At 46.6% G+C, this 13,804-nt stretch overlaps 1 protein-coding gene across 15 annotated transcripts in view; it reads right to left on the bottom strand.

Moving 5' to 3' along the window:
• Positions 1 to 13,804, bottom strand: part of WNK2 (WNK lysine deficient protein kinase 2) — a 198,221-nt gene that overhangs the window by 48,046 nt on the left and 136,371 nt on the right. For all 15 annotated transcript variants that reach the window (XM_075938943.2, XM_075938942.2, XM_089781184.1 and 12 more), the window contains 3 exons: positions 10,465 to 10,516; positions 2,616 to 2,671; positions 1,861 to 2,537 (listed from right to left, as the gene is read on the bottom strand). In XM_075938943.2, coding sequence (XP_075795058.2) covers positions 1,861 to 2,537; positions 2,616 to 2,671; positions 10,465 to 10,516 — 785 coding nt within the window. The remainder of the gene's footprint in view (positions 1 to 1,860; positions 2,538 to 2,615; positions 2,672 to 10,464; positions 10,517 to 13,804) is intronic.

Here is a 13,804-nt window from a genome sequence, read left to right on the forward strand (position 1 = left end):
CTTGGAAAAGAAATAACTAAAGGGCTAGGAGCTATGTTACAGGTCTAGAAAACCATGAATGCTGTGGAAAAATAGAATAAGGAAATGTTATTTATTCCTTCACTAACATAACACAAGAAACTGACCCAATTAAATTTATAGGCAGCAGATTTAAAACAAACAAAATAAATTATTTTTTCACAATCAACTGGTGAAACTTTTTGCCAGGAGATGGTGGAAATGCCCAAACTGTAACAGAGTTCCAATAAGAGCATAGTAAGTTCAAGGGGGATAGGTCCATCAATGGCTACTAGCCACAATGGGCAGGGATGGTGTCCCTAGCATCTGTTCTGGTGTCCCAGAAGCTAGGAATGGGCGACAGGGGATGGATCATGATTACCACCTCTTCTCTTTATTCCTTCTGAAGCATGTGGCATTGGCCACTGTTGGAAGACAGGATACAGGGCTAGAAGGACCTTTGGTCTGACCCAAGATGGCCGTTCTGATTTTCTTATATAGAGCTGAAATATATTTACCCCTTTGATATAACCCACTAAACCCCACTCTTTTTCCAGAGCTGAAAGAGAGTTCAGGAGTCCTGACAGGATCTCTCTCTCCCCCCAGAATTAGTAACAAAGAAAGAATATAAATTAAAATTTTAATGCTAACTAATGTCCCTTAAGTGACTTGTCACAAGACGTCAGAGTATGTTAGTGTTAGAGCTGAGTGGATCTAATATTTATTTAATTTTATTTATTCTATATAGGAGTTAGCTGACAGAAGCACTGTGTCTATCTGCTAAATTATCTGCCAAAAAAGCAGTTTTCCAGTGCCTTCGTAGCCCTGGGATACAGATGATGATGATGATGATGATGTGTGTGTATGGCAGGGGGGAGAGGGTGGAAGGAACTGGTTCCCCCGATTTGGTGCTTGGCTTGAAGCTGCTGTCTTTAGTCTTCCTCCAATGCTCTCACTCTTTCCCCCGCATCACGGCATGCACAGGTCACCGCCCCCCAATCTGAAATGGCGCCCCAGTCCCAGACCCTGCAACCCCTCTTGCACTCTTCCCCAGGCCTTTCCTTCACCCATACCCCTCCCTGACCCTGCACCCCATTCCCCTGCCCCACGTCACCACCCAAATCCTCTCCACCCCTTTCCCCCCCTTTTTCCAGGTCACAATTCCCTCCCAGACTCTACACCCCCTCCAACACCTCTCCCTCAGGCCCAAATCCTCTGCTGCACTCATAACCCCTCTTGGACCCTGCACCCCAAGCCCCTGCCACAGATTATAACCCCCTCCTTCACCTAAATTCCCTCTCAGACCCTAGTCCTCTAGCCCAAGCTCCCTTGTACACCCTACCTGCTGTCCCAAACACCCCCCCCTTCGCAGAACACTTGAACACTCACCAAAATTTTGGAGTGGCCCCCCCATTAAAAATTATTGCACACTCCTGTCCTATATCAACAGAAGGGATTTTTCCATCAATGTAGTTAACTCACCTCTCTGAGAGGCAATCACTAGGTCAACAGAATTCTTCAGTCAACCTAGCCATGTCTCTACCGGGCTTATGTTAATCTAACTACATTACTCAGGGCACAAAAATTTCCATAGCCCTGAGATGTGCAGCAAGGCCAGTCTACTCTGGAAGTGCAGGCCAGGCCTAAGAAATGCAAAGGTGTGTGAAAAGAAATATGAATGAAAAGTTTGGATTTTGTAACTGCCACCATTATGGCTTGGGGTCAGTATGGATTTTGCAGGAAAGAATGGTGTTTTCTTTGAATGAGTTTACTCATTGGTGCTACACTCGTCGTTTACTCTGTATGGAGATACTTTCCGGGTATTCTAAACATATGTCAAATATCCAGATTGTTTTAACATACTTCTCTCTCAGGTTCTGCAGTTCTTTCTTCATATCTGCATCTTCAAATTCTGAGTCATTATCACTGCTCATGTAGGACGACTGCGAGTGGAAGGATGTTATATTGATAGTGGGAATTTTTGTTCCCTGACCATTAGGTGAGTCAGGGCCTGGGGAACTAGTCTTTCCTGATCTTTGCAGAAGATAAGTGGCCTTTTTTGGGATGTCTGCACTGCTGCTCTGCGGGGATGGCTGAACAGCCACACACTTCCTTCGGAGAGACTCGTCACCAGAGTCACTGGAACCATGGTCAGAAAGGGCATCAAGAAAAGATGTTGTTTGCACTCGCCGTACCGATGTCTTCAGGTCCGGGCTTGAGGGAAGCTCATCCAAATATACATCGGGTGGTGCAGAGTACCTTATGCAATGTGGAGATGTTAAAGTTAATTCATCATGGGTACTGATCACTGAAAACCTGCCAATAGTTTTGGCTGGTGTACTATTATCCTGCACTTCAGGCTGTTTTCCATAGGAACTAGTATCTACAAAGTTGTTCCTTTGAAGGTCATTTATCTCCCTATCTGTTGTAGAAGTTTGTATTAAGTTCTCTTTAGGTGCAGATGAAGTTTTGATCTTTGACTCCTCAGTCCTTTTAGAAGTTTCCATTTGCTTAGCAATGGTTGATGTTGCAGGAGCAACCTGACAAAAGATAAGGAAGATTAATTTAAAGTGTAAGTGAAGCTGACAGGCATAAAACTGTTTATAGTTTCACATTACCTGAAAAAGACCTTTTGTTGTAACAGCAGAAGTTGAAGAAATGTTTGCAGCTGAACCTATTTCATAAATTGGAAAATAAAAAAAAATTAATGGAATACATGTCTGGATGGAAATGTTTTAGCCTAAAAAAGGGAAAAGCAACACTAGAGCCAATAGCTATAAATTTGCATTGGAACAACATGAGATTCAAAAGCAAATCTACATAATTTAGACTAAAATTAGGATATCAAATGCAAGATTTATTTAAATATTTTAAAATCCATTATGCAGGTACTATTAACATATCCCTTAACTCGGGTTCAGTGCAATAATTTGGGCAGACCAGAGAAAGATGAGCCTGAAAAAGTTCTGAAGACGAATATCAGAGGGAGATTTAATTGTGCATCGTGTGAAGAGCTCAAATTACAAATGTATTTCTGAAGTATCCAGGAATTGGAGCCAAAGGGAGCCACGGGGTGGTGCCTGCAGACAAGCACAGGGCAGTGTGAAGTCACTTGTCCCCCTACTCCTTCCCAAACAAGAGCTGCCCCGGGTAAGAACCCTAAAGCCCAACCACCATCCTTGAGCCCCGTCCTGCACCTTAACTCCCTCACAGACCCTGTACCCCAATCCCCTGCCACATCCTAAATCCCTAACTTCCTCCCAAACCCTGCACCCCAATTCAGAGTCCTCTCTCCTGTACCCTAACTTCTGCCCAAATCCTGTACCCCCACCAAACCTCCTGACCTGAGCCCCCTCCCACACTTCAAACTCCTTAGTTCTAGCCTGGAGCCCCATCTAGCATCCCAAAAGTCTCATCTCCAGCCCTACCCTCTCTTGCATTCATCTTCTTGCCTCAACTTGCATCCCCCTCCTCATTTTTGGCCCCACTGCTGAGCCTAGGAGACCCAACAATATCTAATAGCCCTGGACCCCCAGAAGAGTTAATCTGGCCCTGCACACAATAGAGAAATAAATGTCATTGAGCAGTGTACATAAGACAAGCAGGACTCCACCATAACTAGAGAGTCTTTTTTCATATCTTTCACCTGGATCTATTTTAAACAACATATTGCTGAAGGGGGTAACAACAAACTCAAATAATGGCAATTTGGACCACAAAAGTGGTACCCGAGAAGCAAAATGTTTTCCTGGTGATGTACAAGATAGAATTTAACCTTGGGGCCAGTATGCTTTTTCAAATTTAAACCACTGAATGGAAATCTTTCCAGAATGCAGAGTAAATATAAGGTAAACCTAGGGAAGTTACATTTTGATTAGCCAGCTAGTCGAATAGTTGATGGAATTTCAACTACTTGATTAGTTGATAGGAAGGGAGAGGGGGCACTCGCTATCCCCGCTGTGGCTCTGCCTTTGAAATGTAGTAAGAGTCACTTGCGGCTCTTACTACATTTCAAAGGCAGAGGCACAGCAGGGAACCCAGCATGAACGGGGACTAAAGCACTCTCCGCTCGTGCCGGGTCCCAATTGCTGCACCTCTGCCTTTGAATGTAGCAAGAAATGAAGCTGCTGCGCCTTTGCCTCTCCTGTACGCCCCTGCCCCCCCCCCCCCCACTGTGGAAACTGTGTTGGGGGGAACCAGCTTTTAAGCCAACTCCCCGCAGCACTGGCTCCTACTCTCTCCAACCCCTTGCTGCCTCTTCAGTCCCCACTTGCGCTGGGTTCCCTGTTGCACCTCTGATATAGAGGCAGCCGGGGGGGGGGGGGGGAGAGAATGTGAGTAGTCGACTCGATAGCCGATCAGCCTAGGCTTATTGGGTAGTCGACATTTGACTACTCTTTTACATCCCCAGGTAAACTTAGGACAAAATTCTCTTCTCTTCCTGGTTTCAGACTGGTGCAACTGAAATTTCTGATGATTTACAGCATTCTACGAACAGCATCAGGCCTCCTTAGTATTTAAGTTAGGAAGGAATTCTCTATTGTGATGGGGTTCTTTGAGATGCAGTCATCAGGGTAAATCCACTGCAGGTGCACACACGCCTCTCGCACATTTTTTTAAATGCAGTGCATCAGGGCCATGCATGTGTCTTGTGTCTCCTTGAGTGAGGACCTAGATGGTGGAGCAGCCCCAACCCTTCCTCAGCTCCCTCACAATTCAAGGCCTGCGATGAAGAACACACTGTGGGATTCACAGATCCACACTGATGACGTCTCCAAGAGGAGGAGGTTACTCACCTTCCTGTAATTGACGTTCTTTGATATAAGCTTCCCTAGGGGTGCTCCACAGTAGGTGTAGGTGCAGGTGCATCCCAGTGCCTCAGAGCAGATTTTTGATAGCAGGGCTTTGGGGCTGTGCAGTGCATATGGTCCCCAATACCACTGTGCATGCACAGCTACATCAGTTCCTTCTCTATCTGGAACCCGGCGTAGGAGAACAGCTTCTTTTCCCCCCCAAAGTAGAGGGGAGGAAGGGAGGTTAGTGGAGCACCCCCAGGGACGCTCATCTCAAAGAACGTCAGTTATAGGAAGGTGAGTAACCTCCTCTTCTTCTCCTTCTTCTTCAAGAGATGTCCCTGGGGGTGCTCCACAGTAGGTGACTGAAAAGCAATTTGTGTTAAGGAGGCAGGGACTTCGGATCAGGTAGGTAAGCTGTTTGCAGTATGGCTTTTGCTTTTCTTGTATAGTGGAGAGGTCCAGAGGAAAGTGCATAGTGCTTCGCGAAGGTATGTTCTGATGCCCATGTGGCAACAGCACATATGTTATCGATGGGAACCTTCCTGAGGTAAGCGACTGAGGTGGTGACCGCTCTAGTTGAATGTGCCCGTATTGATATAGGGGGTGGTAAATGGTTGGGCGAGTAGCATAGAGCAATGCAGTTGGAGATCCAATGAGATAACCTGTGTGTGATGATATCTGGCTTCCCTTGTTGCGATCAGCAATGGAAATGAAGAATCGTGGAGATAATCTCAAGGAGTTTGTTCTGTGGATATAGAAGGAGAGCGCCCTTCTAACATCAAGGGTATGCGTCTGTGCCTCGAAGGTGTTGGCGTGAGGCTTTGGGAAGAATACAGGTAAGTGTATAGTTTGGTTTAAATGAAAGGGGGAGCGCACCTTTGGTAAGAACTTAGGGTGTGGATGCAGCGAGACTTTATCCTTAAAAAAGATGGTAAACAGTGGGTCAGTCATTAGGGTGGCCATCGCACCCACTCTATGTGCTGAAGTTATTGCAACTAGGAATGCTGTTTTTAGGATTAGGTGGAGTAGAGAGCACATGGCCATTGGTTCAAATGGAGGTTTCGTGAGTATTGCCAGTACCAGGTGTAGATTCCATGGTTCCCAAGGAACGTTAATGTCGGGGTATAGGGCCTGTAGGCCTTTTAGGAAGCGCTTAGTTACTGGATATGCAAACACTGTGGTGTCGTCAACTAGCATGTGGAAGGTTGTTATTGCTGCCAGATGGACTCTGATTGAGCTCAGGGAAAGTTGTGAATGCTTGAGATGCAGTAGGTAATCTAAGATTGCAGGGAGTGGGGCATACTGCGGTGATATATTGTGGGAGGCTGCCCAATGTGTAAAGCAAACCCTGTGAAACTCTGGCAGGACTGGTTCTATGGCTCCTAGCTGTAGCAAGTGATCCACCTCTTGCTGAAGTATGATCTCATGAGAGGGGTCCATGAAGAGGGATGGGGCAGGTGGAGAGAGAGGAAAGGGATAGTGTATCCAAAAGAGATTGTCTGTATCACCCACTTGTCAGATGTGATGGTGTGCCATTTGTTAAGAAATGGCAGCAAGCGATAATTGAAGGGTTTGGTTGTATTTGGGAACTCTGGAGGAGGTAGTATGGTTTTCAGTCTCTTGACAAATGGCTCAAATTTGCTTATTTGGTTGGGATGGGCGGTTGGACATATTAGTTTGGGTTGATGACGTTATTGTCTACTACAGCCCACATTGCTGGTATGGTGGGTGGTCTTGCCTTTGGTAGTGGTATGTAGGTTGTGGTTATCTTGGCCTTTGGTATGGCTGATATCTGTACTGTCTTCTCCTTATTAAAGGTGTCTGGATTCCCAGGGAGCAAGTCTCCCTGGAGTTTTTCACTGAGTGGAAGACCTCACTGGTTTTTGATGAGAAGAGCTGCTCTCCCTCAAATGGCAGGTCTTCGACTGATGGTTGGATTTCTCAAGGGAAGGCAGATGAATTGAACCATAAGGATCATTGCATGACAATTGCAGTGACTGTTGTTCTTGTAGCCGTATCAGCTGCGTCCAAGGCAGCCTGAAGGGCTGTATGTAATATTGCCTGGCCCTCTGAGACAATCACTCTGAATTGTACCTTCTTATTGTCTGGTATATCATCAATAAAGGTGCTGAACTCTGCATAATTATTGAAATCGTACTTGCTGAGAAGTATGGTATAGTTAGCTACTCTCATTTGTAGCGTAGCTGATGCATACACTTTCTTCCTGAGTGAGTCAAGTCTCTTATTGTCCTTGTCGGATGGCGTGGAATGGTTTTGTTGCTTATTCCTCTGCTGAGCCGCATGCACTACCAGTGAGTTTGGTAGTGGGTGAGGGAACAGAAATTCTGAACCCTTAGGTGAAACATAATACTTGCCTTTTTACAGGTAGGTGGGATTGAGGCAGATGTTTGCCACATAGTCCTGCACTTCCTCCATGGAAACGTTTAAATCGGTTGCAACTCTTTGAAAGAGATCCTGAAAAGAGGAGAAGTCCTTGGTGGTTGTGGAGGAAGGTGGCATGACGGCCTTGTCTGTACTGGACGGTGAGTTTGTGTCTAGTAATACCCCTGGACCCGAATTCAGGGAGTGATGTTTGTCAGTTTCATTTCACCCTCCCTTCCCGTTTGAGGTTATTGGGTTAGGGGAGAGAGAGCTTTTGCCGTGTTTTTGATTTTGCGTGGTCTCTTCTTGTGTTGTTGAGGCCATGGGTTCCACAATTGCCATGGGGGTGGGGCGTAGGGCATTGGTGGTGGTGTCCATAGATATGGTGCCCAGGGAGCCATGGCTGCTCTAGTGAAGTCAGGCTGGCCAGAATTAAATGACAGTCCTGATGCCTCTGTACTTGGAGATAGCTGCGGTGAGAAAACCACTAAGTCGTCATCCCCATCAGTTGATGAGAGGAGGGTGACGCTGTGTAATTAGATAGTGGTGAATGAGGTTGTTTGTCATCACTCAAAAATGGAGAATTTAGGGTAGAAGTGATCGCTAGGTCTCTGTGCTCCCCATAGCTAATGGTAGGAGCGTGAGGTGCTGAAAGTTTTGTTGTTATGGAAGATGATAGTGCCTGTGGCACCAGAGGAGCAGAGCACGCAGCGTAGGGAGTTGATATGGGCAGCAAGGAGGGAAGGATGGTACCGTGCAGCTGCCCTGTCAGCTGCTGCGGAGTCATGGTAACCGCTTGGCGCGCCATTGAACTTGGCACAGTGGTAGTTGGCGTCGTGCTCGGTACCAGGCTTTGAGAGGCAGGCACGGTGCAGCCTGTCGCCTCTGCTTGGGCGCTCTCTGTGGCGCTTTTATGATGGCGGCACAGTGTGCCTGAAGTACCCGGTCTATTGTAGGGGCTGAGGCGCGGCTTGTCAGAATTAACTGACTGCCTTTCAATCGATCGCCATTTAGGCGAGTGCGAGTGATGCGGTAGTGAGGTAGCCCATTTCTTTGAGGACTTCGGAGGTTTATCCCCTATGGCTTTGGGGGTCTGCCTGGAGCCAGGATCTGAGGAAGGGTGTTTGCCCTTCTCTGTTAAAATCATTTTCAAGCGGAGTTCTCTGTGGGCACAGTGTGGGCAGTCCTGTTGGGAGTGTGAGTGCTGGAGGCACTTAACACACTTGCCATGGCCATCTGAGGCCAGCATAGCATCGTTGCAGTCTGCACAGCATTTGAAGCTGGGTGAGCCCATCTCACGGCAATGTTATCCCTTGTCCAAGGAAGCCTGAGGCGGACGGCATGGATTATTTCTTTTTTAAACATTAACAACTACAAGGGAGAAGAACTTGGAATGAACTAATCTATCTAATTATCTTCAGAACAGCTGAGGAACGAGGAGCACTGTGGAGGCCTGTCTGAAGCCGGGAGTGGTAAAAAGGAACTGAAGGGAGGGTGACCGCACATGCGGGATGGTACCGGGGGGGAGGTGGTGGGAAGGGCCCGCGCGCACTGCGCATGCATAGCCCCAATGCACTGCTATCAAAAATCTGCTCTGACATGCTGGAACGCACCTACACCTACTGTGGAGCACCCCCAGGAACATCTCTTGAAGAAAAAGAACCATGGCTACTGTAGGGTAAGTAATTGTCCTTTTTTTTGCATGTGGTCAGTGTGGGTTCCTCCATAGGCCACTGATGAGCAGAATTGCCCGGGCAGAGGGAGTAAGGAGTTGTAGCTGTATCAGTCAAATGTCAATTGAAGAACTGGCCTCTCACCCAACTGTCAAGTCATGGGGAAATGTTTCATGGGAGTCAGTGGGTTGTTCCATGCTGAATGATTTCAGAGGCTGGAAGATGTTGCTTATACACTAATGATTGGATGGAAAGGGTCATCAGCCATTTGAAGGCATTTGGAGATTCTCTCTGGTGAGAGGGCTTGGTATTTCAACGGACTGGATATAGTCACAATGAGACGGTGTGACTGCCTCAAGGGCTTAGTCTCGTTAAAGTAACAGAAAAATGCTCAGGACGTGTCCTTTCTCCTGGCATTGAGTGAAATTTGGAAAGAAGACTAGCAAGGTAATTCATTGATTCAGGAGGAATTTGGAAACCACCTGAGAGTAGAACATGGGGTATAGTTTCAACACCATCTTGTTCCTGTGGAAATAGGAATAAGAGCTACAAAGGCTTAGAGCCATAATGACAGGAACCAGAAAATCCATCTTGATGGTAAGTGTACCAAGCAGGCCTGCCAATGGGGGTGGAGAGTTGGACAAAAGGGGGCAACTGCCTCAGGGCCTGGTGATTCAAAAGCGCCTGGAGCTCCTGCTGCTAATTCTGAGGCAGTGGCAGCAGCTGGACCCTCAGGCTGCGTGCTCTGGGCAGCGCTAAGGGTTGGATTGGGAGGGGTGTGGCACAGTCCAAGTCCTGCCCCTTCAATCTCAGGCCCTACACCCTCCAGGAGCATGGATCCACCCCCTTCCTTGCCCAGAAATATTTTTGGTCTCTAGTACCGAGTGTTCCGACAGTGGTTCAGAAGGAGGTTCCATGAGTTTTAGGAGGACAGTGTTGAGTTCTCCATATGGAAGTTAGGTCTCTAACCAAAGAGCAACTATGCAGGAGGCCTTTAAGAAATTCTGATATTGTTGGATGAGAGAAGATGTTTAATTCTGTCCATGAGACAGTCTTTTTCTTGCAGGCCCACCAGCAGAAGATTAAAGGAGGCAACAGCCTCAGGGGCCCGGCCATTTAAAAGGGCCCGGGACTTCCAGCTGCTGCCGCTGCTACTGCAGCAATAGTGATGGCTGGAGCCCCAGAACCTTTAAATCACCACTGGAGCCCCACGTGGTACCCTCCAGGCAGCATGAAGGGCTTCCTGGGAAAAACTAGCCCCAGTCCTGCCCCTTCTTCCCAAGGCCCCGCCCCTTCCCGGGGTTCAGAGTTGCCCCACCTTTGCCTTGCCCAGGGGCCTGGCCAGGCTGTCGGCCCCATTGGTTTCTTGTGAGCTTTGACAAAAGCAGCGGGAATATGTGGTGTCAGATTTGTTATTTGTTTTCTGATTGCACCTAGCAGCCCAAATCAGGGTCAGGCCTCCATTGGGCTGGGTGCTGTTGGGAAAGTTTCCCAAAGAGAGTTGGTAACAAAGGGTGTGCGAGCAAAGAGGCCACCGGACAGGACAGAAAACACATTGACGTTGGCCCTTCCAACTAGCGGTCGTAGGTAACTACCTTTTCTGCTCACTGACCTACCTCTTGCCTCTGACGAGCTGACACTGACGCTGGTCGTTTCGGACTTTTCCAACTTGAAGTAAAAGGAAACAAAATATAGAAGTTAATTTCAGTGTAGCACCCCCCCAAACAGGGGAGCCAATAGACAGTCTCTGTCTCTGCAACGTGCTTCAGATTTATAGCATCTCTTAGCACAGTTATTTCACAGAGCAAGGGCTCTCAAAGTTCATTGCACCGCCACCCCCTTCTGACCACAAAAATTACTTTGTGATCTCAGGAGGGAAACTGAAGCCCAAGCCCATCCAAGCCCCCACTGTCCTCAGTGTGTGTGAGGGCAAAGCCCAAACCCCACCACTCCAGACAAGGGGCCAAAGCTGAAGCTGAAGGGCTGCAGCCCCTACTGAGCCCCACCACCAAGAGCTGAAGTTCTCAGGCTTTGGCTTCATCCCTGGGCAGTGGATGAGCTTCCGCAAGTCTAAGCCAGCCCTGGTGACCCCATTCAAAGAGGATCAAGACTCACTATGGAGTCTTGGCCCAGTCTGAAAACTGCTGTCGTATAGGAATAACTATTTTACATTCCTAGCAAAATTCGCCTCCCATCTTTTTCAGCCATTTTTTTCCCTGGGAGGGTGAAAGAGGAGTAAGACTTGATAATATGGAACACTTTAAAATATTCACCAAGTTTAGCTATTCAAGTGCACACTTCTCGTGAGACTTGTGCTTTTGCAACCAGATTACATCCTAATATATATATATAATTTCTATGAAAAATATGTTGCAATACCAAGATGTTAATGTATCTGTTCTATTCCATGGCACATAATCTAATTGGGACTTCTCAATATTACAATGTTATTTATAATCCCCTCTACAGAGAAACTGCTTTAATAATATACCAGCACTCTCGATTGAAGCATGGCATGTTTTTAATGTGTTGTACAGTGAATTCAATTGAAACTATATGAAGTGGGGAGCTTTATTTTTGGTTGAGGAATATAACTAACTCCAGAATGCTGCTTTAAATAGGTTAAACATCTCTGATCTAGGAGAAAGAGCTATGGAATTTACTATGATCCTAGAGCAGTGGGTTTCAACCTTTTTCATTTGTGGACCTTTAAAAAAAATTAAACAAGAGTTGTGGAACCCCTTTGGAAATCTTAAGTCATATTCTATGGGCCTGTCACATGATTGGATTTTAGTGAGAGCAGGCAGATCATTGTTGCACACACTGGTGTGTGTTTGCACCAAATTCTGTGTAAGATGGGCCATGTGAGGTATCAAATAAAAGCTTATTGTATGTTGACTGTCTATACATGTGTCTATACAATCTGTGTGTGTAAAGTTATGAATATGGACTTTCTATTTGTGTTTTAAATGTTTTCTACTGTGAGGGATGGTTGCTTGATGCTGTATGGACAATGACTTTTAAGGGTTGCCAATTGACACCTGAGGAACACACAATGGCTCCTGGCCTGAGAAAGGCACACCCGGGAACTACAGGACTCCTTGCCTAAGAAGGACAGAAACTGGTTTGTGGGTCATGTGATCAAGCCCATTTTGGGAAGCACCAGCCCCCAGAAGAGGAATGGGGTTTCCCTCCGCATGGGCAAGATTATAAAAGTATCATGAGGGTGCCTCCATCTTGTCTTCACTACTGCCCTCCGCTCCAGAAGCACAAGTGGTAAGGACAGAGGGCCCAGAAGCATATATTGATGCATTCTGACATAGGATGCACTCTAGAGACTTTTACGCTGGCAGTTTGTTACATCTGTGCTAAGAGCTGGCATCAAGAGCTTGGCCATGTATTCTCTTTATGTATGTCACTCTCAATCTTTTCTTTCTTTTATTAATAAACCTTTAGATTTTAGATTCTAAAGGATTGGCACAGCATGCTCTTCTGTGTAAGATCTGAGGTGTAAACTGACCAGGGACTGTGGTTGGTCCTTCGGGACTGGGATAACCTGTTTGGAGTTGGTGAGATTGGTTTTTATAACCTCTCACCTGTGTAAAGTGTGGCGCTGGTTGTGGCACAGGGAACACTGGGGCGTCTAAGGGGTTTTTCTTGTGAGACTTCTTGCTGGCTAGGGTGGCAGCTGAAGTGCTCTATGTGACTGGTTTGGTGTCTTAGAGGAGAACCCCAGTCTGGGTCTGTAAGTAACCCTGGTTTTAAGCAATTTGCCCTGAATAGACCCTCTTAGTGGTGCCCCACAGGTCCAGGTTTCATGGCCTCAGCGTCTCATCTGAATAAATGGACCTTTTCCTGCACAGGGTCCTTTGCTGGGACACTGAAGCATTAATGATTTAAATAGCCTACAAGGTCACGGGCACCTTGCAGCCTTTGGGCTTTTCCACAGTAGTCTGCCAATCAAGTGGTGACATGGCCTTCTCCTGCCGAGCTCATTAAAAGAGGCAAGATCACATCTAAAATTGGGACAAGCTTTATGCTACAGAGCACTAGCAAAGTGAATGCCCACTATATGGTTAAAGAGGGTTTTAAATGAAAACAAATTTAAGAAGGTAGTTATGATGCTGTGTACAAATGTCACCACTTCAAATGAAAACTACAGAACTGGCAGGCAAGCCAGTTCTGTGGCCTGTGCACTTTTAAAGCGATGGCACCATAGGCCATGTTCAGGACCCAAAGTATGTTAGCAGTCTGCTAGATATCATAGAATTAGTCACAGGGACACAATGAAAGGAAAGGAAAGATATTTATCAGTTTTAGTAGCAGGATAATGAATATAGTACTAAGCACATTTATATTTATGGGGCACAATGACACACCTGATTCTAGTTAAGTTATACATAGCTTCTCAGTTCCAGTTCACCTATAAATCTGGCATTTCTGTTACAACCCTATTGCTAGTAACTACATCCACTGAAAAAGAAGTGGGCAGAAGTGTTGGAGGGCAGGCAGTCCATTTAAAAGAACAGATGCAAAATGATCTTGAAAAATTGGAGTACTGGTCTGAATTAAGGATGTTAAGGACTAGTCGACTAGTTCACTATCCGATAAGCAAATGCTTATCAGATAGTCGAGTCAACTAGTCGATCCCCTCCCCTTGCTGCTTCAATCAGATAGAGGCAGCAAAGAGGGGAGGGGGATCAGGGTACTTCAAAGCGGCAGCGCCACACGAAAACCGTACATGCGGTGCTGCTGCTTCGAAATGCCGAGGCAGCATTTCAAAGGGCCAGCACCGCATGGAGCCTAGGGTTAAATATCGAGTAATTTACTAGTCGAGTAGTCGATGGAATTTCCATCGACTACTCGATAGGCACTGCCACATTCCCACCCCACTGGGCTCCCCAGCTGATCCCCGGTTCCAGCATGGCATTTCAAACCCTACTGGGGTTTCCCCAG

Source organism: Pelodiscus sinensis, chromosome 11 (assembly GCF_052426305.1).
Source record: "Pelodiscus sinensis isolate ZL-2025 chromosome 11, ASM5242630v1, whole genome shotgun sequence".
Taxonomy (NCBI): Eukaryota; Metazoa; Chordata; order Testudines; family Trionychidae; genus Pelodiscus; species Pelodiscus sinensis.